At 35.6% G+C, this 27159-nt stretch overlaps 1 protein-coding gene across 10 annotated transcripts in view; it reads right to left on the reverse strand.

The window, feature by feature from the left end:
- PCNX1 (pecanex homolog 1 (Drosophila)) overlaps positions 1 to 27159 on the reverse strand; it is a 125095-nt gene that overhangs the window by 48070 nt on the left and 49866 nt on the right. For 8 of the 10 annotated variants that reach the window (XM_015562020.1, XM_015562025.1, XM_015562024.1 and 5 more), the window contains 11 exons: positions 24597 to 24687; positions 23076 to 23133; positions 20797 to 21014; positions 17762 to 17915; positions 14893 to 14925; positions 11845 to 12016; positions 11031 to 11141; positions 9234 to 9325; positions 3640 to 3749; positions 3312 to 3417; positions 1437 to 1529 (listed from right to left, as the gene is read on the reverse strand). In XM_015562020.1, the coding sequence (XP_015417506.1) occupies positions 1437 to 1529; positions 3312 to 3417; positions 3640 to 3749; positions 9234 to 9325; positions 11031 to 11141; positions 11845 to 12016; positions 14893 to 14925; positions 17762 to 17915; positions 20797 to 21014; positions 23076 to 23133; positions 24597 to 24687 (1238 nt within the window). The remainder of the gene's footprint in view (positions 1 to 1436; positions 1530 to 3311; positions 3418 to 3639; positions 3750 to 9233; positions 9326 to 11030; positions 11142 to 11844; positions 12017 to 14892; positions 14926 to 17761; positions 17916 to 20796; positions 21015 to 23075; positions 23134 to 24596; positions 24688 to 27159) is intronic. The other 2 variants (XM_015562023.1, XM_006760737.2) reach the window with 1 other exon arrangement.

Raw genomic sequence — 27159 nt, forward strand, 5'->3', positions numbered from 1 at the left:
ACCCCATGGGGGTGTGGCCAGCCTGGGTGAGGGACTGAGGGCTGTTTTCAGGCTGGCCACACACCCCGGGGTCCCAGCCCCCCAGTCCCTCCTTGAGTGGAGGCCAGGGCAGACAGGAAACTTGGCTTTCTCCATCGCCAGGGTCAACCCAAGCCTCCTGCTCACTCCAGCTCTGTGGCCACCGCCATCTTTGTTGGGTTATTTTGCATACTCGCCCTGATTGGCTGGTGGGTATAGGGAGGAACCGTCAATTTGCAGGTTTCCCTTTTACTAGTGTAGATCACAAGTAAAGGTCAGGAATTGTTAACTTTCTTTTTTTTCAATCTTTTCTGATGTGAGGGGCAGGATTTGAGGCACAGTTTTTCTACAGTGTTTGGCTGAAGTAGAATTTATTGTTAAAAACGTTTTCTCTAGTTAAGCTGCTGAGTTCTTGGCCGTTTGGCCAGAGAAAACAGGCTTTTGCTGTGGTTATTTATTTATTTTTTTAGCTTTTCCCTTTATTGATTAAGATATTACAAATGTGTCCTTATCCCCCCCAATGTCAAGAATTGTTAACTTTCTTTTAAATTTTTTTTACTGTTTCACTTCATTACTGCTGTGTATGTGCTCCATGTGAGTGACGTAGGTGCTTATGTAGGTGGGTTCTGACTTACGGCGAAAATCGCGTGACGTGGCACCATAGGAACACATCTCTGACGTAACCCGAGGACCTACTGTAATCAAAACCAACCCACAAGTGACAGAAGTTGGATTAGGATAAAAGGAGATTAAGAGAGTAAGAACTGAATTCCCTATGTTCAAAAGATTAAGTAGAGGCATGGGAAGAAAAAAGAAAAAGACTTACATGTAAGATGAAAATTATAAATTCTGAGATGAAAAATACACCAGATGGGATTAATCTGTATTCAAAATAAATACACACACAAAAAAGGACTAGAGCATCAGTGACCCATGGGACAACTTCACGAGACCTAAGATGAAGTCAGGAGATAGGGGTGGATGGTGGAAGGCGGGGGGCAGTTAGTCAACAGAGCAGAGAGAGGAGGACAGAAAAAACATTGGAAGTAGCAGGCCAAAATTTTTCAAATTTGATGACAACTGACCACAGAGTCAATGTAACCCCAGTGAAGAAAACTATGTGAAACTACACCACAACCTAACTGACACCACAAGGAACCAGGGATCTGCACAAAAGAATGAAGAGCACTGAGAACAGGAGTGTATGGCTTACAGATTAGCAGAAACAAAACCTGAGGAGCCGTGCCCACACCTAGACCAGAGATAGATGATGAGGTTCTAGACTTCCAGCTGTACTCGAAGAAGACTTTGGGGAATTCATATATTTCTATATTTATGAACAAACATTATAATTGTATCAGGAATGAACCCAAACAAAGTTATTTTCTCCCAACCAAAAGAGCTAAATGATTCCTTACCTGCAATACTGTAAACACTGTGCTTACATGAATAGCAAAATACAGCACACCAATTACAATGCATACGACTAGGTCAGATTGTAAACGTTCACTCTGTGAAACAAAACAGAATTGTCAAAAACAAATTAAAGTATTTCCTTCATTCCCAACTGGCAAACTGTTTAGGAAACAATTTTTCACTGATCCCCCCTTTTTTTTTTTTGGCACTTCTAGCTATTTCTTAGCCACAAATCTTAATTTCTTCCTATTTTGGTTTGACATTGCAATACCAAGGAAATTAAACTTACTCACCACACTATACAACATATCATGTCTTTTATAATGAAGCTGTGTATTACTTTCCCCCAATGGCTGTAAGTTTTATGGGAAAAGGAAGTGAGACACTTAAATTACTGTATCATTTATAGGGCATATCCTTTTGGATAATGAGTTATATTTTCATTAATCTTTTAAAATGTTGAAATCATGCACATGTCCTATTTCACTTACTGGATTTTGGTTCTTTTAGTGGTTATAGCAAAAACCAGAAACCTCTTGATAGCTCTGGTTGCTGACTAACGCATAGGTTTACACTTTGAAGCAGGTTCAGAAGTATTCTACATTACATTTAATGTTAAGTATCCTTTGCTAACATGGAAACTAAAGTCAGAAAAAAATTGCTTAAATTATATCTTGAGGCAGTTTTTGTTTCTGAAGTTCCCTAAAGAATATGTGAATAGCTCAAGTTCACTGAAGGCAAACATTGTGTTTAATTCAAGACCTATATAAAGTCAGTCACAGCCCTAGCTGGTTTGGCTCAGTGGATAGAGTGTCAGCCTGTGAACTAAAGGGTCCCAGGTTCAATTCTTGTCAAGGGCTCATGCCTGGGTTGCGGGATTGATCCCCAGTGTGGGGCATGCAGGAGGCAGCCAATCAATGATTCTCTCTCACTGATGTTTCTATCTCTCTCTCCCTCTCCCTTCCTCTCTGAAATCAATAAAAATATATATTCAATAAATAATTTAAAGTCACAAATGAAAAAAATCTAAACTTAGAAAAAGAATTTTATGTTTTGTTCCAAAAGGCAGATATGAATCTATAGATTTCATTTTTCAAATAAACACTAAAAGAATGCAGGCAACATTAAAATTCATTAAATTAGAAAAAAATTTTAATTACTATATTTACTTATGTATATAATGTCCAGGTTATTGTTCTCTCCTTCAACCAGGAAAATAAACACACACACTTTTCAGACTGCCCTTGAGAAATAAAACACACTAACAGACTAGCAAATGACTTACAAGAACACAGTTTTTATCAATACGATTGACAACAAACTCTAATTTATGTTAACATTCATCTTTCAAATGCCAGTTTAAACTGAACAGGATTAAGAATTCTATAAACAATGAAATGACTTAATTTCACCTGATCTAAAAATAAATGTTTGGCAGATTGTTCTATGTAGAAACCAAGTTTGAGGAATGAGCATTTCTTACATGTTAAAATTGTAATAAAGACAATCAAAAATGTATAACTAATACCTATAGCTATACATTTTACTCCAATTATTAAAGGCCTTCAAAAAGTGTTCGTTATATAATATGATGAACTATCTAAAATTCAAGTATTTTAAGTGCTTTTAAAAAGTTTAAACTTGCCAAAACCGGTTTGGCTCAGTGGATAGAGCGTCAGCCTGCGGACTGGGAGGTCCCGGGTTCGATTCCGGTCAAGGGCATGTACCTGGGTTGCGGGCACATCCCCGGTGGGGTATGTGCAAGAGGCAGCTGATTGATGTTTCTCTCTCATCGATGTTTCTAACTCTATCTCTCTCCCTTCCTCTCTGTGAAAAATCAATAAAATATATTAAAAAAAAAAAAAGTTTAAACTTACAATGGAGTTTCTAAGTTTTTCAGGCAGTGGATCTTTTACTTCAGACAGAGGGTCTTCCGGATTTTTCTCTTCTGTTTTTGGGAAAATCTTAGATTGCATCAAAGAGCTTTATATTTAAAAAAGAGAGAGAAAAAAATAATTAATATAAAAATACATATATAACCTGAAAACCAGTACTTGCAGCGGCAAATAAAGTTCAAGATAAAAAACCAAGTATACTTAATCATTAGCAAATGATATATTCTAAAAAAAATTTAACATGCCATAACTAATCAGAAATGCCATTTATTTAAATTTCTTCAATTCAATAAAAACTGATTTCACTTACAAAAGTACAGATGGATCACTGCTTTGTCGGCTGAGATGATAGGATATTGCCACTAACAAACCACAGAAAACGGAGAAAAGTACTGGAATATGCTGGCCATCCCAAGAATCCTGTTGGGGAGGGGAGAAAATGTGACAGAATAATATACTACTAATTTAAAATACATCATATAACCCTGTATGTCAGTATTTTAGAGAAAGGTAACTAAATTCAACAAAAACTTTTAAACTATATTATTAATTTAATTTTATACCCAATAAATGTAGATTTATTACTTTCAGATGAGCTAGAATCTAGCTGCTAGATTACCTTCAGATTTCTTTTGGTACTAAAGCTCTATTTACACACCAGGAACGATACATTTGCTTCTGACGCATGCTGCTGTCAATCTCTTTCAGATTTAAAGTAAAATTAAGCTTACAGTAAACTATGTTCTCCATTTTGAAGAACAAAATAACTTGCTGTAGTAAACTTCTGATTATAATAGCAACAAGAGTAGGAAAAGGCAACACATGAAATCACATTAGGCAACGAAAACATTAACATTTGCTGTGCTGCTTTCTTGATGCCTTTGTTCCTACGATATGCTTTACATATTCCAAAGTACTGAGCAGGCATTCAGAGCTGAACAAATAAACTGCATATGCTCAGAAATAAGTAACACAAAGGCTAGCTTTTAAGGGCCAACCAAACATGTGGAAGTGATAGGTCTGCTCTGCTCACTGCAATCTCCGGATTCCACTAGCATGGAACGTGGCACAGAGTAGATAACACTAATTTTTTTCAAAAAAGCACAAAGGAAACATCCTTTTTTGGCATACTGCCTACCTTTTAAAAAAAACAGAAGAAAATGTTACACACACACACACACACACACACACACACACACAATGGAATATTATTCCGCCTTAAACTGCCTTTTTAAGTGCAACTTCCAAATAATGACTGACTTAACAAAGCATGACTCAAAACAGATTTAAAACCTCTGTACTAGGAGACTTTACAGGTGCTTTTAGGAGAAGCGTGGATTTGGATCAACTGTCATTTGCAGCAACATGGATGAAACTGGAAGGCATTGAGCCAGAGGGAGAAAGACAAATAGTACTGTATAGTATCACACATATGTAGAATCTTTAAAAAAAAAAGTTGAACTCATAGAAACAGAGAATAGAAAAGTGGTTTTCAGGGACTGGGAGATAGGGGAAATAGGGAGAGGTTAGTAAAAGAGTACAAACGTTCAGTTAGTTATAAGATGAATAAGGTCTAAGGATCTAATATAGAATATGATGACTATAATTGATAACACGGTATTACATAACAGAAATTTGCTAAGCGAGTAGAACTTAAATGTTATCACATACAAAAAAGGTAGATATGTGAGGTGATGGCTGAGTTAAATGGATGAGGGAAATCTTTTCACAATATATACACATATAAAATCATCATGTTGTACACTTTAAATACCTTACTATTTTATTTATCAACTAGAGACCCGGTGCACAAAATCTGTGCACAGTTGGAGCCCCTAGGCCTGGCCGGTGATCAGGGTCTATTGGGGCCATCTTGCCCAGTCCCAATTGGGACCGGGCCAGCCAGAGTCTGCAGCTGCCAGATGGGGCCTGCCAGATGCGGGGAGGGACCGGGGGAGGTTGGCTGTGGGAGCACACTGACCACAAGGGGGCAGCCCCTGTGCTGAGTGCATCATAGTGACTGGTTGGCCCGTTGTTCGGTCATTCTGATCGTTTGGTCATAACAGTCACTTAGGCTTTTATATAGATAGACTATACTTCAATAAAGCTTGAAAATAAACAAATAGTATCTCTTGGAAATCATTCCATATTAGCATACAACAATCTGTTTTATTCTTTTTTATGATTGTACTAGAGGCCCGGTGCACAAAAATTTGTGCACTTGGGGGGGAGGGGGGTTCCTCAGCCCGGCTTGTGCCTTCTCGCAGTCTGGGACCCCTCAGGAGATAACGACCTGCTGGTTTAGGCCTGCTCCCAGGTGGCAGAGGGCAGGCCCAATCCCTAGGTGCAGCCCCTGGTCAGGCTCAGAGCAGGGCCGATTTGGGGAGTTGGGGCGCTGCCCCCGGCATGCACAGAGCAGGGCGAACTGGGAGGTTGCGATGCCACCCTCAGTCACGCTCAGGGTAGGGCCTATTGGGGGGTTGGGGCACCGCCCCCTGTCACACTCAAGGCAGGGTCGATGGGGAGGTTGCAGCGCTGTCCCCTGCTCTGTCACACACAGAGCAGGGCCAATCAGGGGGTTGGGGCGCCGCCACTGTCACACTCAGGGCAGGGCCGATGGGGAGGTTATGGCTCTACCCCATCACACCCAGAGCAGGGCCGATCAGGGGTTGGGGTGTCACACCCTGTCACACACAGAGCCTCAGGGCGATCAGGGGGTTTGTACACTGCCCCCTGTCACGCTGATCCCGGTGCCAGGAGGCCTCGCAGCTCCGCTGATCCTGGTGCTGGGAGACATACTACCCTTTTACTATATAGGGTAGAGGCCTGGTGCACGGGTGGGGGCTGGCTGGTTTGCCCTGAAGGGTGTCCTGGATCAGGGTGGGGGTCCCCACTGGGGTGCCTGGCCAGCCTGGATGAGGGGATGATGGCTGTTTGCAGCTGGTCACACACCCTTCAGGGTGGGGGTCCCCTCTAGGTGCCTGGCCAGTCTGGGTGAGGGGCTGAGGGCTGTTTTCAGGCTGGTGGGTGACTGAAGCTCCCAACTGCTCCTTTTTTTCTTTGTGTTTTTTTTTATTCTGGGCCAGCTTTAGCTCTGACTCCAGCTCTGAGGCCTCTGCTGCTGAAAGCAGGTATCTGGTTTGTTTGTGTTCTATAATCGAAACACTGTATCAACTCCAGGTCTGAGATCCCGGCTCACTGAAAGCAGGTTTCTATTTGTAACTGCAAGCTCAGAGGCTGGCAAGGCAGGCGGGGAACGTTGGTTTCCTCCATCACTGAAGCAAGCGAGCCTCATGTTAGTTTCAAGCTGCCTGGCTGCCGGCCCCCATCTTGGCTGGCAGTTAATTGCATATCGCCCTGATTAGCCAATGGGAAGGGTAGCGGACGTACACTAATTACCATGTTTTTCTTTTATTAGATAGGATAGTATTCCATTGTATGGCTATACTATATTTAACCATTCACAAATAACAAATATTAGTTATTTCCAACTTTTTGCTGTTACAAACACTGCTCTAATAAAATCCTTGCACATAATCTTTGTTCATGTATATAACTAAATCTGCAGATTAGTTTTATTATAATGGGTGACATATAACACTAAAATACTCTAATGCAAAAGCCATGTGTAAGAAAGAAGGCAAAAACTTAGCCTCCTACCTACCTGAGGACACAGTGTTCTCAACTGGCAATTTTACAACTGCTGCTCTTCTGCTAAATAAACAGGCCTTTGTAAACTAGGCATAAAAAAAACTTACACTTTTTAACTGCAACTGCCAAATAATGACTAACTTAACAAAATATGACTCAAAACAGATCTAAAACCTCTGTACTAGGAAGCTTTACAGGTGCACATGGGAGGAGTGTGGATTCGGATCAAGTGTCTCCAGTTCTTTCCTTTAGCTCCATCAAATATCGCCCTCTCTACTTGACTATTCCCCTTTCCCTTTTAAATGTAATTAAGTTTCAGATCTTTTTAAAAATCAAAAACCAGAAAACAACCCCTAGCATATGCACAAGTTTCCCAACTATATTCTATAAAGAGTAGAATACAACTGCTTAATATCCATTCATACCTAAATTTATATTAATCTAGCTTCTTTAGCCAAATGACCACTACTCTATTTACTGGCAAGTTCAATAAACCTCCAATGCTCAAAATTGGCATTTCCCAGGGATCTATCCACAACCATTTTCTCTTGTCAGTCCATATCAGTAGTCTTTTTCTTACTCTTGATTTAATTGTGTTGATGTATTCCAAATCTACTAATCACTACCTCAAACCCCTAAACATACATAACTTTCTACTATGTGTCTCTGGATACCCCCTAAATGTCAACAAATAAACGTGTCCAAATTTAAACCACCACCTTCCTCACTAAATTCCAAGGTTTCTAATTTTGTGCATTAAGTATCACTACCTAACTGGCTGTGTAAGCCAGACCCTACACAAAAGCCATTGGGAGCCTATCCTGGCTCTTCTTATCCAGAGTCCCCAATCACTATCAATTAAGTCCTTCATAATTTCAAGATTGCAACACAAGGGTCCCCCTATTGCTGATCCTTCCTGCATCTCCTTCACACTGGGGACTAAGTAATCTTCCTAAAATACAATGTTGATCATTTCCTTGCCATACCCCAAAAATGTTGATGGTCTTCCATCTCCACCCCAACACGTTTAGGATAAGAGATATTTCACAAGCTAACCATTCCCTTACCTTTCCAGCCTGACTGAAGGCCATCTTTCCTCATGTACGCAAACCTCAAGCAAGTCCAAATTATTCACTGTTTCCTATACACAACACACTTTCTCTCCAACTCCATGGCTCTTCATCCTTTGCTTCAATTAACTAATTTCTATTTGTCCTCCAAATTTTGGTTAAAAAGCACCCTTGGAAAAGTATCTTTAATCCCTTTAGGCTGAATAAGGCAATAATCACTATACTCATCACCCTCTAATGAGAGTGTTTGTTGACATTTTAATCAAAGCAACATATAAGCCACTCATAAGCAGGAAATGGTGTTTGGCATAGCACTGGGTACGCATTAAGCATTCCATAAATCAGGGGTGGGAACCTTTTTTTGCCAAGGGCCACCATATGGATATTTATAACATCATTTGCAGGCCATACAAAATTATCAACTTAAAAATAAACCTGCTAAACATTTAATTAACTCACCCCTAATGCCTTGGCAGGGCCAGAACAAATGATTTCACGGGCCTTATACAGCCCATGGGCCAGATGTTCTCCACCCCTGCCATAAAAGATACTGAAGAAAAGAAGCAAGGAAAAATGCTGTGAGTCACTTTTCACAGTCCTTTCAACGCTATTATTCTCTAATTGTCTTGCACTAATCATAAAAAAAGAAGAATACCACGGCTTAAGGGTTGTTTACTAGAAATTTAAATTTTTTAATTTACAATTTGGTGAAAATCTTTTAAAAATGGAGCTAATAAGGCTCATCCAGATCCTTCTAAACCAATAATAACAATAAATTTCAGTGCAATAATTTGCTAGAATGTATCTTAAATTGCAGTCTTTGACCCTGTTCTCCTAAGTTTTACGAAGTCTTAATATGAGCAGTAGTTGCATATATCCTTAACCAGAAATCTAAAATTAACTTCATATTCTGTTATTACCATGTCCACCTCTATCTCAGATTAGTCTACATTTGAAAAATCTATTTCTAATAATAACCTCTAATTATTGCATAGAAAAAGATTTTCTTTTAATAATGGTTAATTATGAAATTGATTTCTAAGTAAATGAGAGTAATGTTCAAAATGATCATGGAAATTCATGCTAAAGTGCACTGGGGAAAAAAATCATTAATCCACTGAAAACATTCTTAATATAGAAAAATAACCTTAAAGACAAAACACACTTACAACATATTACTTACCTTTAAAGCTCCATAACACAACCCATACAGTAGGGCCACTGCCACAATGCTACAGATGAAACTGTAGAGTGCTGCAAGCAGGCTGGTAGTGGCTAGATAGGAAAGGGGGGGGAAGGGATAAAGAGAGAATATTAATGTTCTCTAAATATTTGAGGGGAAAAACAAATCTGAAAAGGACACGGAAAAGTATTTAAAATGGTATATTGATTATAATTAAATTATTTATTTGGTTTTTAAAAAATTCAGTTACTTCATCCTTTCAAAGGATTTTGAAATAAATATTTACTATCCACAATTTTTGATATAAAATATATTCACCTTGGAAGTAATGAACACTTATACATAGCAAAAACATTTGTGCTTCAAGAATGTATCTTATTGTATTTACAAAAGTATGGGGAAATTAAGCTTGCTGAGGCCTGAAAAGGAATTGGAGATATATTAAGTATTCACTGAAAGATACTAGTCTATGTAAATAGAACCTGCGTACCCAGAGAAGTAAACTGTATTCCTATGTGTTTGTTAATTCTCACAAAAAAAGAACAGATCTGACTACTAATAATAACAACAACAAAAGATCCAATGGGATTATAAGTTTTAAGAAAAAGGTGATGGCTAAGATAGCTAGCCTTTATTTTTAACACATGGGTAACAAATTTTCTTTAATGGTAATTTTATATGGTTACAGGAAAAATTTTCCTTAGGAGATAATTAACAAATAGTACCTTGCACAAGTCTTTAAATCACATTATGACAAAGCCCACTATTATAAATGATCTACACTAAACCCTCACCGCCATATTTAGATTAATATAGCACCTATAACAGTGCCTAACTACTAGAACTGTCTTCTACTTATTAAGCTATGCTGAAGACCAGCGCAGTCTTAATTCACGTACTCTTTCAAAAATTTTTCATAACATTAAAAAAGCTCTAAGATTCATAGCAACATAGAAAAGGCTTAGTTTCTATTTAAAATTTAAGTCATAATATCAGCAGTGATTATTTCAATGCATATATTTGGAAGATAAATGAGTGAAATATAAAGTATGAAGAGAAATGGACTATAAAGTTACAGTAATTTATTTTCCTTCTGTATTATTTCTCTACTGCAAACATATTTTTGAACAAAACTTTAAATGGTTTAAATCAAATAAGAGTATATTTTAACCACAGTGGTTGCCCACAGGGTTATTTTCAAATTATGCAAACCATCTCTATTCCAATGTAATACTGGTCTTACTTATTCTGGAAAATGAAGTACACGTATAATAGGAAAATACATTTCTAAGTATGTCAGTTCATGTTCACACATTCTACTCTAAAAACAGAGGTACTTCTGAAAAGCTTATTTAGTAAAATGCTTTTACTAAAAGTATCCTGGTTTTGGCATTCCCATTTTAAAGATAAAACAACGCACTAAAACCAAATACATATACACACCAAATGCATATACCAATTCAAAATTCAAAATCAATGCCATGTATCAAGAGCTTAATTTGGGATAGATGACCTTTTATAAATATTTCATCAGTCTACACAGGTTCCATGTAAACGCACTATAACTTACAAATCAATTCCATTATTCCCATATCTTTCACTAAAGTATCAGACTTCGTTGCTCTTTCCTATTTATAAATTAATTCCTGCTCAGTCTTCAATTATTAAATAAGTATATTTTTCTTTCTAATTTCAATTCTAAAATGAAAATTTTAAAAGCAATTTTATTTTCAGTTTATTACTTAATGATCTGTAAAAGGAATATGGTAAACTGTAATTTTTTGAGAAAGTACTCACCATTACCACCAAAGATATGAATATCCAATTGTTCACAAAGGTACATTACAAATGTATTCACCTGAGGCAGGAGACCAACGAAAAATACTATTGGGAAACAGAGTGTAAACACTATAGAAGGAAAGAAAAGCATATTAAAAATAGTATACCTCATCTATCATTTTGTTCATTTAAGATCCGAAAATGACAAAAAGAAATCCCAAATTAACATAACCACAAAGCAAATTTTAAAAGATATCACTCTACATTATTTCTCTCTATATTAACTGCTTGGGTATTCAAAATAATCTTTTCAATTATAACAGCTTTTAAAATTGTTTCAATCATTTTCCAACAACAGGAACCTAAGGCACAGAATCCAAAGGAAGCCTTTCATCATCTCCTCTAAGAATAGAAGAATTATTATATTTGTTCATCATTAGCTTTTCTTCATCCATAATACTCCTATAGTTCTGTTCCTCACTGAGAGGATTACACTATACAACAAAACAAGCCTATTAAAATTACGTTTAGCCATGCTTGAGTGGCTCAGTGGTTGAGTGACAACCTATGAACCAGGAGTCACAGTTCAATTCCAGGTCAGGGCACATGTGTGGGCTCAATCCCCAGTGGGGAGTGTGCAGGAAGCAGCCGGTCAATGATTCTCTCTCATCATTGATGTTTCTATTTCTCTTTCTCCCTCTCTGAAATAAATAAAAATATATATTGAAAACAAACAAACAACTATTTTCATCTATTCAACTGACCTATTTATCAGTAAACTGTGTACAAATAAATTAATGTTAAGATCTGAGATATTTTAAAAATGACTCACCTATAACTAAATCCCTGGCTGATATAAGCACCAGTGGATTGGTAAAAGTTATTCCATACAATTTGAACTTGGTTGTAGTAAGGTTTCTGCTTCCATAATCCAAGAGCCAAATAAGACCACAACATAAACAGAAATAAACTGGTCTACTGTAGGCAATGATACGATTATGACCCTGAAAATGGTATTAAAAAACAAGTTAGTTTAGATAATTTTAAGAGTCACAACTGGCTATTGAGATTTTTTATGGCTTCTATTCTAAGGGTAGAAGTCTGCATATGGAAACTGTTGCAAAAGGGAATTACAAATATGGAAAGGAGGAAGAACTAAGTAAACCCTGTGACACTGGATTCAATTACAGTTATCAGTATAAGCTCATCATTTTTAATATGTATATAAACAGATATAAGAATAGGGGTGTGTGTGTGTTGGTGTGTATAAAGTTGACCCTTGAATTGTTAGGGGCACCAATACTGCCCCCTAACAGTTGAAAATCTGCATATAACTTTTTATTGCTCAAAAACTTAACTACTAATAGCCTACCTATATTGACTGGAAGCCTAACCAATAACATAAATAGTTGACTGATATATATTAGGTATGTTATATGTATTATATACTGTATTCTTATAATAAAATAAGTTAGAGAAAAGAAAATGTTATTTAAAAAATCATTAGGAATAAAAAATACATTTACAGTATTAATTAAAAACAATCTATGTATAAGTGGACCCATGCAGTTCAAACCGGTATTGTTCAAGGGCCAACTGTATTTATGTATGTATGTACATATGTATATACATACATATTATTTCCCAGCTTTAGCCAATGAGAGGGCCTAGAAGACAACATTCTAGTAATATAGATTACTGCCATCCAGATCTCAGTTTATAAATACCATTACTCCGTAAAAAGAACCAGTGCTCCATGGAGAAAAGGCTGGTTTCAGACTAGAGTAGAGAAAGTATAACATGAGCTTGGAACATATTGTTATGCAAAAAAAAGGAAGTACTTAAAAATTGATAAGGATATGTCAAAAGTATACAGAAGGCAGCTTGATAGACTCCCAAATGACCAAATCAGAAATAATTTGAACATCAAAATAAATGATAGTGACATCATAGAGTTGATTGAATAAGAATCTATGAATATGCACCAATACAAAAAATAAAGACAAGGGAAAGTTATTCCTTACTTACTGTGATGGTTCAGGCAAGAAACATCAACAGATATTAAAAACAAGTCTGAGGGGCAACTGGACATATATAATCTCAGAGTATCTCTCTAAGGATATTTATTAACTACAACAGAAAAATAGTAACATTTGAGTAGTGGTTCTCAAGGGACTGGGAGGGGATTTGGACCCCCAGGGGATACTGGCAATGTTGGTTGTCACAATTGGGGTGGGGGTACTATTGACATCTAGTGGGCAGAGATAAGAGATAAAGCTAAGTATCCTATAATGCACAGGACAGCACCCTCATCTACAACAAAAATTATCCAGGCCAAAATGTTAGTATTGCAAAGGTTAAAAAAACTCTGCAGGCACTAACTATCCTTAGCCAAAAGATGAAAATTAACACCACCAAGAAAAGGTTAAATCGACATCATGTGCTTCCTGAAGTGATACACTGAGAACATGACTGTTGAGTGTTCCTACCAAAAGCACAGCCTATATCTAATCAAGAAGAAACATCAAACTCAAACTGACAGATGGTCTACAAAATAACGGGCCTGTACCCATCACAAATGCCAATATCATGACAAAGGATAATTATATTTAATGAATGTAAAGAAATGCCTTTGTTTCTAGGAATTACAGGCTGAGGTATTTAGAGTTATAGGGGCATTGTGTCTACGATTCACTCGCAAACAGTTTAGAAAGTGTGTGTGTGTGTGTGTGTGTGTGTGTAGGGCAGGGGTGGGCAAACTTTTTGACTCGAGGGCCACAATGGGTTCTTAAACTGGACCGGAGGGCTGGAACAAAAGCATGGATGGAGTGTTTGTGTGAACTAATATAAATTCAAAGTAAACATCATTACATAAAAGGGTATGGTCTTTTTTTTTTTTTAAGTCTTATTCATTTCAAACGGGCCAGATCCAGCCAGCGGGCCGTAGTTTGCCCACGGCTGGTATAGGGAGAGAGAGAAAAAAACAAGAAAGGGAATAACCGAATATGGTGAAATGTTTACACAAGGATCTGGGTGAATAGCATCAGGAATTCTTTGTACAATCTTTGCAAATTTTCCCTAAGTCTGAAATTATGTAAAAATAAAAACTTTAGTATTTCCATATATCATTACACTTCAAAAGCATTCTTACGAAACAATAAGCAAGTAGTTGAAAGACTGTCACGTGCCTCTGTGTTTTGTTTTGCTCATCTCGTCTCAGTAAGTGTCTCTGTATATGGGTAAAAGCAGCTATATTCAAGAAAAAAGGCATCATCACAACTGTTCTGGGAGTCTAATTTTGAACTACTTTAAAGAGAATGCCCTTCAGTCTTTCTATTAAATAAATATTTCAGTGTGCGATCTAAAACTGAATCATGCTTTAAAATAGTGCTGAGGAGCTAATACTTATCTTAAGTCACAAAGTAAATAACAGTATTTTTAATCTCCTTTGTGTCTATGGGTCTAAACACCAGATCAATGTATTTCTTCTTTATTCTTGCTTCTAATGATTACTGAAGCAAAATAATGTAAAGTTTTTCCTACTTCAAAATTCTATTTTTCAATATTTACTCATGATTTATTGTTCAAAAGTTATTAAATGCAGGTTATCAAATAATCATGATTTTATATGAACCATGTTTACCTAGTTGACAGGCTGTAAAAAATGAATTATTATGCTCATTTTCAATCAAGATTTAGAGTCCACAATTACAATGGCATTTTATTTCATGCTAATAAACCACCTTCATTTCTAGGAATGTGTCAAAACTTAGATGAGAAAATAGTAACATAAATCTTCATTCAATCTGACATATGATCCCCAAAAAGGTTTGATGCATGTTAAAGAACTATGAGTTACAGGCATATGAGAGTGACTTACATGTCTGGGGGAAGAAGAATCTGGCTGAACACTCTAAAAATGAAATAGAAAGAGAGATTATCCTACTGAAGTCCTGGTAATTTTACAAGCAACTTTCAAATGCCTGAAATAATTTCAGTAAATATTCCACAGGTAAGAAATGACCTACATTAATTGTGTTGAAACATCAACAGAAGATAAAACATCATCTCCAGGCAGTGGTGTCACTATGGTATTAAAAAACATCTAAAATCTTTCTAGACTCTTAAACTTATTTATAGTTAATTAACCATTTGCATCTAGTTAAACGTTTTGGAAATGGCACATGGTTGCCAGGTCCATCCTACTGCTTGCCTCATTACTACAAATGAGTATGTTATGGTAGGACGCTTCCTGCTTTTCTTAAATCTTGAGATTTTTCCATTACCGTTTACTTTCAATATTATTTTGTACTACTTTCAGATGTACAGCGTAGTGGTTAATCATATACTTAGGTAGAATGTTCTCTTATGTAGCATTACACCTTTCAGGAAGTGCACAGAACATGGGTTATCTTATAAAAAAAATTCTAGTTCTGCCCATAAATTCCACACTTACTAAACAATTCAATGGTATTTGTATTAAATACATCATCTGCATTTTCATATAAAAATCATCAAATAAGTTAGGCAATATCTTTGCAAGAAATTTTATCAACGTTCCATAAAAATGTCCAATAGGTTTTATTACTTCCCAAATCACGACTTTTCTTTCCAATAGCAAAACCAACAATTTCACTAAGATGGTCTATCACCATCCTACATTTCCAGATTGGACTATGCCTACTGAGTTAGGCATGTGGCTCTTGGCAGGATATGAGATGAGGCATTCTTTCTTTTTTTTCTTAATATATATTTTTATTTATTTTAGAGAGGAAGGGAGAAGGAGAGAGAGAGACAGAAACATCAAAGATGAGCGAGAATCAATGATCGGCTGCCTCCTGCATGCCCCACACTGGGGATGGAGCCTGCAACTTGGGTATGTGCCCTTGAGCGGAATCAAACCTGGGGACCTCCCAGTCTGCAGAACGACTCTCTATCCACTGAGCCAAACCAGTCAGGGCTGAGGCATTCTTTCAATTCCAACATCTATCCTTTAAAGCTTCTGTTCAGCCTTTCTTATATCTTTTTATGACATTACTATTCTTCTAGTTAACTAATTTCAAAAATCTGTCATATTTTACCTTTTCCATGTCTAACCATATTAACCTAAAAGCAGGTTGAATGGGACAGGAAACATTGGAACCAGAGAATGAATTTAAATGGTTTAAGACAATAAAGGAATGAATTAAGGTGGTTAAAATGGAAAGCAAGAACAAAGGCCAGTTAACATAAGATCACCACATTTAATCAAAGTAACCTGGAACGAGTAGAGGCTCTAAGATTTTGAGTTGGTATACTACTGTCAAAAGCAAAGCAACTGGGAAAGGAAAATATTTATCAGAAGATGATGATGTGCTATTTTTAAATGTGCCAAATGCCTATTAAATATATAGGACTAAAGCCTGTGAAAAAGATGAAGACTTTGAGATATAAAACTGGGCATAATTCCTATATAGGCATAACAAATAAAGTAATAAAACAGTATGACTTCACTGCAAGGAATTGCAAATTAGGAAGAGGGCCAAATAAAACCCTAGAGAATTCCCATAAATTAAGAAGTAGTCAAAAGAACAAAGAGGGGCTTCCAGTCAAGATGGCAGCATAGCCTGGCTGGTGTTGCTCAGTAGTTAAGCATCCACCTATGAACCAGGAGGTCACGGTTCAATTCCCAGTCAGGGCACATGCCCAAGTTGTGGGCTCTATTCTTGGTGGGCAGTGTGCAGGAGGCAGCTGATCACTGAGTCTCTCTCGCCACTGATGTTTCTGGCTCTCTCTCCCTCTCCCTTCCTCTCTAAAATCAATAAAAATATATTAATATTAAAATAAATAAAATAAAGTCACAAACAATAATGAAGAGAATGTACAGATAGAAGACAGTATTCATAGATGTTAAGTGAATACTTATAGAGAATGAAGCCTAAGAAAAAGACATAAATTTGGCAATTTGAGATTACTTGCAACCACAAAGACTGTAATTTTAGTACTGCAGTAAGGAAAAAAGTATGAATGGGTCCTGAAGAAATGAAGCAGTTGACATAGGCAGTTTATTCAGTCAGATGCCTATCAATAACATCTGGACAGCTGATGGTATAAACAGAACTAAGCAAATAGTTTTCAAGATGGGAGAGTGTTCTTCATGTTAGCATATATCAGGCAAACAACCAATACAAGCAAGAGTATTTACTGGTTATGAAAGAAAGGAAAGGAGACAGTCCATGTTAATAGTCCATAGATTTTGCATAGAAGGTAAAAAATTTGGTATATGATTCTCCCATTTTTTGAAAGCTTAAAATTGATCAATTTTGATATTATACAGCCACTATTAAAACAACAGCAAAAGGATGCCAATCTTCTCTTTTCAATGTCCCAAAAGAACATATATACTAGTTTTGACATTATTGTTATCTATCAATGATGAATTTTAATAAACTTCACATACAGAATAAAAGACAAAATACAGAATTTATGTTGATAAGTTTAAAAGAAATAAAATTTTTAAATGCAAATTCTTATTTGTAACAAATACCCAAATACTTTCTTTTAATACCAAAAATGGCTTTAAGGAAGCTTCATTTACATTTCATTAATTTTTAAAGTTCATATGTCCCTTTTGCTCCCTACCCAATCTGATGTAAATATCCAACAAAAACAAATTTAAAAAATTAATATCCTCACTATATAATTCAGTGAATGATATGAAACTTTCTCTCCCTTTTAACACAGTCAGAAAAGAAGAGAGATGCTGGTACCTTAAGTAGTGAGTATTGGCAGCTGGCTATCACCAGGCAGAACTGGAAGACCCAGATATCTCTGAAGAAGCCTTGTATGAGAAGAATAGATCCCAAAAATGCTACAAGAATAGCAAGGATGACAGCTAACACATTTTCCAGAATCTCACGATTCCTGTAGATAGGAAAACTTATGAGTAAGTGTATCATCAATATAAGAAATTAATCGGAGTGAAGTAAGAAAGTCATCAATATTAAATTCATAGTTTGTTTCCTGAGATTTTCTTTGGTACTGGGTTTGAGTAAGATTTTGGATCACACTGAAAAAGATGCTAGTCTATGTAGAAAATGAAAACAAATTCTTATGTATAAATAAAGCATGCTATAATGAATTGTGAAGTATTTATTTTAATGCATAATATAGTTTTCATTTCTATTTTTAAAACTTCACTCTTAACATCTTTTTCTGTCAAATTTTTTGCAAAATAACTAACCAACTTGGATGACAAATAAAAGAGCTATACAACAAAACAAGTTTTTAAAAAAACAAAATCTCAAAACAGTTTCTAGAAAATTAAAAAGTTGTTCATTTTTGCCCGGCTGGTGTGGGTCAGTGGTTGAGGATCGACCTATGAACCAGGAGGTCACAGTGAGGGCATATGCCCAGGTGTGAGTCCGATTCCCAGTAGGGGGCATGCAAGAGGCAGCCAATCCACGAGTCTCTCTCTCTCCCTCTCCCTTTCTCTCTGATATCAATAAAAACATATTTTTTTAAAAAAGTTGTTCATTTCCTACACAAAGAAAGCAGAACACAAAACTATGCCCATAGGAAGATATGTCCTGTTATCTTAAAAAAGTACAGATATGGGTTAAAAAAGACAATGTATCAAAATGATACGACTAATAATGGTTCTCTCTGAATGGAAGGATTATGAATGGTCTTTGTCTTAAAATCTTTCTATATATTGTTCTATAATGCATAAAGAATTATTCTCATAACCATAAAAATGTTTGTATTAATTTGTTGTCAATGCCATATTTAGTCCTCAAATGTCCTAAAGTTAATATTTACAAAACATCCCTCTACTATTTCATGTTAGTTCTACAAAATTAAAACAAGTTCTACAGAATTTTCAAAATAAACAGTGGTATTTTCCTTGATCTCATATGGCAGCTATGGAATTCCAGATTTGCTGAATCCAGTGTTCCTTGTCAACCCTATTACTCCACATACCGTCTATATTGCTAGACACTGTACTTGTGCTCCCCTTTGGCTTTCTTAGTTTTAAATTTTGACAAGTCCAATTTATCAATTTTCTCTTTTACTAATCTTATTTTTGGTGTTACATATCAGAAATTTTGCCTAATCCAAGGTCACAAATATTTTCTCCTATGTTTTGTTTTTTCCAGAAATTTTGTTGTTTTGGATTTTACATTTGGGCCTCTAAATATATTTGTTATTGATTTCAGAGAGGAAGGGAAAGGGAGAGAAAGATAGAAACATCAATGATTAGGCAACCTCCTGCATGCCCCCTACTGGGTATCAAGCCCACAAGCTCGGTACTAGTATGTGCCCTGACCAGGAATTGAACTGTGATCTTCTGGTTCATAGGTTGACATTTAACCAATGAGCCACACTAGCCAGCCAGACCCTATGATCCACTTTAAATTAATTCTTGTAATATGGTGAAAGGTAAGAATACAAGTTTTTTTTGTTTTGTTTTGTTTTGTTGCACATGGAAATCCAATAGTAATGGCATCCATTGTACTTTTTACCTCAGACATTTTAGTTTTCATCTCTACAAGTTTGATGTGGGTCTTTTTTTATATTTTTATTTTTTATGTATCCCATGTTGCTACCTAACTTTTTTTAACATATGGAATACAATTTTAACAGTTTTAATGTCTTTGACTGCTGATTTTAATACCTGTGACAATTACAGGTAGGTTTCAATTGATATATTACTTCCCTCATAAGTCATATTTTACCCCTTCCTTGCACAGTTGGTAATCTTTGGATGCCAGACACAGTGAACCTTAACTTAGTGGGTGTGAGAACTGGATTTCTATAAATCTTCTTGAGCTCTGTTATGTTACTTGAAAACAGTTTGATCCTTTCAGGTCTCACCTTTTTGCCTTAGTATGTGGGTATGGAGTAGTGTTCATTCGAGGACTGATTATTCCCCACTTCTAGGGCAAGGCTTTCGTGAATATGCTACACAATGAAATATGACTTGTGAGTTTCTTCCATCTGGCTGGTAGGAACAGGATTATTCCTGGCCCTGTTCCTCTATTTCTTTCACATGGTTCTTTCCCTGGCCTCAGGTAGCTCCTTCACATACATTCACTTATCAGTACTCTGCTGAATAGTCAAGGAGACCCCACTGAATCTGAGGCCCTCTCTGTGAAAGTAATCCTTTCTCTGATATTCTGTCCTATGGACTCAGCTCCATCTCTAACTCAGGAAGTCTGCTAGACTCTATGGCTCACATAATTTGTTTCCCATCTCTCAGGAATCACTACCATTTGTTGTCTCATCTCTAATTTCTTGAAAACCATTGTTTCATGCATTTTGTCTGTTTTTCATTGTCAGGTAGGATGATAAAGCCAGTCCTTGTTACTTCATGTTGACTAGAAGTAGCACTTAGTCATCACGTTAATAATAGACTAAATATTGATTACTATTAAGATTAGTGCTAAGAAATCGGAAACAAAAGTTTCCTCTTGTGCCTTTTATATTTAGGGTCATGTTATCTGTAACCTGATAAATATTAACACTTGATTTTTTCTGAGTTTTATATATAGTTGAATGACTCTTATTGATGATTATGTGAATATTTCATATACACATATGAAAATCACCACAAAAAGGTTTCGAATGAATTCAAGAGAACCAATGTTTGGGAACCTTATTAATTTAAATTTTATCTTAAAGGACCAAAGTAGAAAACAATCTCCAACATGCTAACCAAGTAAAAACCTCAATGAGTTATTAGAGACATTTGAATTTAAAAATAAAATCTGCATCCATCTTTAATATCACACTATATTCTCACCTATCAAACAAGGACAAAAGTGTGAGTCTGTCAAAGTTAACGCCAATCCAGAGCTGGGGCAGGATCCAAAAGCGGTAATAGTGTTTAACCTTCTGGGCGGCATCTTCTGTTGGACCGTAAGTAGCTGCCAGGTCTGGGCTTAGATCAATGTCTTGTTGCTCCAACAAATCTGTGTCGATGGTTAAGAGTCTATTCAATCGAATCTGCGGGAGAGAGAGCTAAAAGGAAGTCAGCGTTAATAGGCTTAAAATATCTTTAATCAAGTCATCATTCAAGAGCTACTCAATTAGCTTAGAAATTATCTAAACCTCCTTAATTTTCTATACTAGTCCACTCCTCATGGATATTTTATGACCATTAGAAACTTAATCAATAGGTCTTTTGGGAAGGTTTTATGAGGAAAAGTGTTTGAAACCTTAACATTTTGATTGTTTAGCTAGTAAATCCATTAAAATCACTTACAGTGAATTATGGGTGGCTTCCCTTCTCCCTGCTACAGTCATGGCCTTTTCTCAGTAAGTTATGAACCTCACTGCCATGTGAAAGCTAAGGTCCTCTGCACTGGATTCAGTGCTTTCAACGCTCACTTACTACAGTCTTATCACTGCTGTTGTTTACAAGTCCCTCCTACACCCTGTCCCCTTTGGTTTTGGCAGGCTGCTCATCTAGGCTTTACAGGAAATTACCACATTACACTTCTTTCAGCTTTAACTCATTCAGACCAGTAAACAAGTTTCCCCTTCCTCTGAAAGAATCAAAGTTTACTGAATCTAGCACAGCACAAACCAGCACTTTGCTATCTCAAAGCTCTCACACAGTTATCAGCAAAGAACACTAACCATTTCCCATTTTTCCTTTCCTATGGAGCTTCCAAGAATACACTACAGCAAACACATAGGGAGATTTTACTTTTCAACACATATCCTATATAATAAAAGCCTAATATGCTAAGTGTTCGGTTGTCTGGTCAGCTGCTCAACCAATCAAAGGGTAATATGCTAATAATATGCTAAGGTCACTCAACCGCTGGCTATGAGGTGCACTGACTATCAAGGGGCAGATGCTCCGACCAATAGATTAGCTTGCTGCTGGAGTCCGGCCAATCAGGACTGAGTGAGACTGGCCGGACATGCCCTGGAGCCCTCCCGTGGTCCCTGTCCCTCCCCAGCTGGCCAACCTCCCACGTCCCTCCCCAGCCCCAATCATGCACTGATGGGTCCCTTGGCCTGGCCTGTGCCCTCTCGCAATCCAGGACCCCTCAGGAGATGGCGGAGAGCCAGTTTCGGCCCGATCCCACAGGCCAGGCCGATGGACCCCATTGGTGCATGAATTCTTGCACCAGGCCTCTAGTATAGATATAATCAAGAAAACTTACTTTCTATATATAACACAGCCACTATCTCTAAACATTCACAAAGACTTCCCCAAACACTTCATCTTATGCTCTCTCAACCCTGACACTACAGGAATTGTGGCCAGATAATTCTATAATGTGAGAGTTGGGCTGTCAACTATAGGATACTTAACAGCATCTCTGGCTTCTATCCACTATAGACCAGTAGCATTCCCCCTGCTGTGACAAGCGAAAGTGTTTCCAAACATTGCCAAATGTCAAGTAGTTAAAAACCTTTGCTCTATGCCATCTTATACCTATGGTCTTAAAACCCTGTTCACAACTCTGCATCTTCAGGAAGCTGCCAATAATTAATCCCTTTGGCACTAAATTTATCTACCTATACCTCTTATGTGTTATTTATAAGGATTACATCCATTTTGTCTTTCCCAGCTTCAGTATACTAATATACATTTTGATGGCAAAGACAGTATTATCTTTTTTACAATATCCCCACTGTATTTTATGTGGCACATTTTTTTTATGTGGCATATTTTTTATACAGTGATATCATCACTAAGCTTCCAAAACATATACATTAGTATAAAAATAACTGATAGTTAACCAATAAATAACTACCCCAAAATCATAATATTCACAGTAAAATTTTAAAATGAAACCATAAAAAAATGGCAAAACCGGATTATGGCATTGGTGAGTAAAGTAATCTTTACAATATACTCTCAAAAGCCTAATAATTGATTCATATATAGCTAATTAAACTTCATGATGTTCCATATTTGTTTAACAAAGGACTACTAAGAAGAGATGTACTATGGGACAGCAAAAGTATTTTGCCATATTTTTCAACAGAATTCCTTTTTCTGATTTGTGTAGCAACTTAATCTGAAAGCGCATTGTTTTATAAAAATAAAGGAAAACTTACCACGTCATGTGGATAAAATCGAACTGAGGTAGAACTGGATACATGAGAATCGGTATCACTAAAATAAAACGAAAAAGACTTTAGGGAATAAAGAGCTTGCTAGGTAACAGGAAAAAAACAAATCATTTAACAGTGTTTGATATTTACAGTGTCTTCACTTTTCTACATCAACTTCAAAATGCAAAATATCATTTTCCTAGAGTTGTGATTAAGAACATAGTCTCTGGGTCAAAGTATCTACATTCAAAATTCTTCACCAGGTGAATGAGATTTTGGACACATTACCCAACTTTTTTATACTTCAGATTTCCTCATCAGTAACAGGATGATAGTACCTTTTTCACAAGGTTCTTGTGAAGAGTGTTTAATAAAGCAACTAACATATTGCCTGGACTCAGGATAAATTTAGCTATAATGGCCTAGAAACACAATTCAGTGTCCACAGGTCAAGCTAAGATTTAACTGTGAGACCTTACCACATTTATGGTGTAAGCAATTGTTTTTGTCTTGAATTAAACATAATTGTTTCCATTGCTCCATTCTCCTACTGTTTCGACTGCTACAAAATACCTAACACACCAACTTAATCATTTTTGACACAAATTCTGAAACTAGACTAAAGGAGCATAAAGAGTATGGTTTTCTAAATGTTTTATCTTTTCCGCAGATAAGTGACTTTTCATCTATGTGATTATAAGATCCTGTTGCTTTATATAAAACCTCAAAACTTAAAAAAAATTAGGTGAATTGCCCATAGATGTGTACATTTAAATAGGTGTGTCCATTATTAAATGGAAATCCTAATATAATAATCAAATGGCCCTAGTGAAAACAGTGAATTAATTCATCAGTAATGTATTTCAAAGCAGCAACTTATATAGATAAATAAGATTAAAATTTTACAAAAAAATTTAACACATTCTAAACTATAATTATGTCATATGATTAAGTTTTCTAAGTTCTTATTTGCTTTTCTACCTTCATCATTATTTTATATAATTCCTTCCTAAGGGAAACTAAATGTAACATATGACCCATAATTTAAGAAATTCCGTCTTCTTTATAGCTAGTAAACACACTTTAAAACAAATGAAAACTGATCATTTAAGATATTTGACCAACCCCTTAAAGGAAGTGAAAAATTTTAATTATACAGAAGAGAATGATGGGTATGAACTTAGTTGTGTAAATATTTTTAATTAGCTTTTTTTACATCATATATTTACAATGAAATCTATAGTTAAATTTGCAACTGTGCAAACCACTGTCTCACTATAAGATCAACAGGAAATTTTTACTTTATTTTTAAAAACACAGGATAGCTTTTGTTTTAAGAATAATGCTTTCCTTTTCCCATAGCAACATATTCTAACTCTCTAGAGACAAATGCACTATGACAAATTATTTAAGCCAATATAAACAAATGTTTTCAAACAACATTTACATCTAAAGGCTTAAAAACTTTAAACACAGCAAATATATGCAAGTGTACACACCCTCCTAAAATGATTTCACACATACCAGATATTGGATGCTCTTCTTGCTGCTGGTTCAAAATTCACAAGTGACATATCACAGCCACCAGTCTCATAAAGCGTAGAAGAGAATTTACCTAGCAAATAAGTGATTTTTTAAAAAAGAATAATCAGAATTTTTCCTTCAACAAACACTAAATTTTAAATGTTACAATTCAAGGAAATTTACTGTAACCTTTCCAAAATATTTTAAAAGAAGTGATTGGCAGGTAATTCAGCATGTGAACTGAGAAGAAATGTTAAACAGTGGTACATAAATGTCAACATACGTAATCAGGTATAGAAAATAAGGGATTGTATCAGCTTTGCAATACCAGTCTCCTCATTCTCCTCCCAGAACATTCTGAAGTAATCATGTGAGTGAATTTAATGTTGTTTAAAAGTCACCTGACTACTTGCAAGTGGTGAGTGGCGATTGGGAAAGCTGCTTGTCTTAAGACAGCTCAAACTGCAAGCCAACAAATTTGTGTGATTACCTTCGGAGTTGTTTGTTTGGTGTGTGTTTTTAGAAAAAGACGAAGATTGTCAAAATGGATATAAGAATAAAATATAATAATGTTGGTAATAAAATTACAGTATTTAATGAACATTACTAGTTGTATGGTTCTATAAGAACTCTGAAAAAATTTAAGAATACTACTTGTACAGGCAAATAGCACTTGTCTGATAAACTGATAAAAGGTTTAGAAAGTATGTTGGTTGTAAAGAAATAGCGGTTTAAAAAAACTTTCTTAAAATGAACTCTATAAGATAAAATTATTTCTGATAATGGAATTTTAAAAATCTGTACTGTCTGAAATTCATTCTCTACCTTGACAATCTATGCTAGTCCATATCAATGGTGAGTTAGGGAGCATAAATATATGAATATAAATTTCCAGCAAGACAATGAGAAGAGTTACACAATACTGGCTTAACTAAAATTTAAAAATTATTTTTAAAATGCAATTTTTTATGTTCTGCTCTTTCCTCACTCATCATGAATAATCAAAGACTGGTTATGCTACTATAACTAACTTACATTAATAGAAAAAAATCTTATCAAAATAATAGACTACATAAATACAGAAGAATTTTAAACCTATGTTAAATAAAATAACTAAATCATAGTAACAAAGAGCTAGAGAGCTTGGCTTCTGTATCTGAAATCCAGTAAGAATGGATGCATAAATATTTTTATATCACATAATTTGTGTGTATTTTATAAATAAGTTAATCCTGTATCCAATAGCATTTAAATTATTAAAGTATAGTCTGGTATTTAAGTATTCCATGGAATTTTTAGTAATATAAGTCTTGTTCTTGGGATATTAGATAAATATTTATATGCAACTAAAGTCAATTAAATATATTATTCTTTGCTATTTTAAAATGGAAAAGTAAAAGAACATTATGTCACTATACAAATTGCTTTTACATAAAAGTGTCTAATATAAAACTTTTAGAGACATAGTTGCATTTTAAATAAATACAAACAAAAATAAAGCATGTCCCTCAAAAGCTTTATAGACAGAAAGCTGAACAATTGAGCAGTTCTATTACTATATAAATCTACAACTCTGAATGCTTCTATCAAACTATACGAGTAATAAAACTTAGAAATTTAAACAGAAACATAAAACATGCCTAAGAAACAAGCAGCTTTAATTTTATCAAAAGTGCACAACTTCAACAGTACTTTTTATTTTTTCCTAAGAAGCTTTTGTCTACCTACTAACTGTAAGAACACGTTAAGGTTTTTAAAAATATACATGACACATGTCAGAACAAACTAACATCCTATTAAGGCTTTCTGGTGTGTTCCCAAGTTTACTCCACTAACAGAACAGATTCTACGTCCCTTATATCTTTGGGCTGGGAAACTGACTGCACTTCAGAAGTAAGAAATTCTATTCAAAAGATAAGCAACTCAGAAAAAAAAATACACTTAAAAATATTTACCTTGGCTTCAGTGAAAACTTAGTAACATTTTAATGTATTAATATAACTTAAAGGCATCTTCAAAAATAACCAGAACAGAAATAAGTATATATTGCTTTGGTTTATAAAGATGAAGAATATTTTAAATTTATCCAAATCTTCTTAGAATGCATAACAATTTCACATACATCTCATTTTGAGATTAAAATCACGATCATAGTTAACCTTCAGATGCAAAGTAAAATGTGTCCTTATCAATAACCCTATCTTAACATTTTTTAATTTAAATATAATTTCTAATGATCATGAATTGGGAAGAAAGTAGAACATCAATGAAGTATATCTTCTTCACATGAATTATGATTATCAAGCAAGTCATATCATCATAATTCTACTCCCAGGTCATAATTAATTATCTACAGAAATAAAAGAGAAAAATGGTAATTGGCGTACGACGCTACCCTTTTCATTGGCTAATCAGGGGATATGCAAATTAACTGCCAACTCAGATGGCAGTTAACTGACAACAAAGATGGCAGCTAATTTGCATATGGCAGGCAGGGCAGGCCAGCGGGAGCCGCCATCCAGGCCCCCATGTGTGGCCCCGCCACCAGCCAGGACCCCCGCCT

This window comes from Myotis davidii, unplaced genomic scaffold, assembly GCF_000327345.1.
Source record: "Myotis davidii unplaced genomic scaffold, ASM32734v1 scaffold17, whole genome shotgun sequence".
In the NCBI taxonomy this organism is placed as follows: domain Eukaryota; kingdom Metazoa; phylum Chordata; class Mammalia; order Chiroptera; family Vespertilionidae; genus Myotis; species Myotis davidii.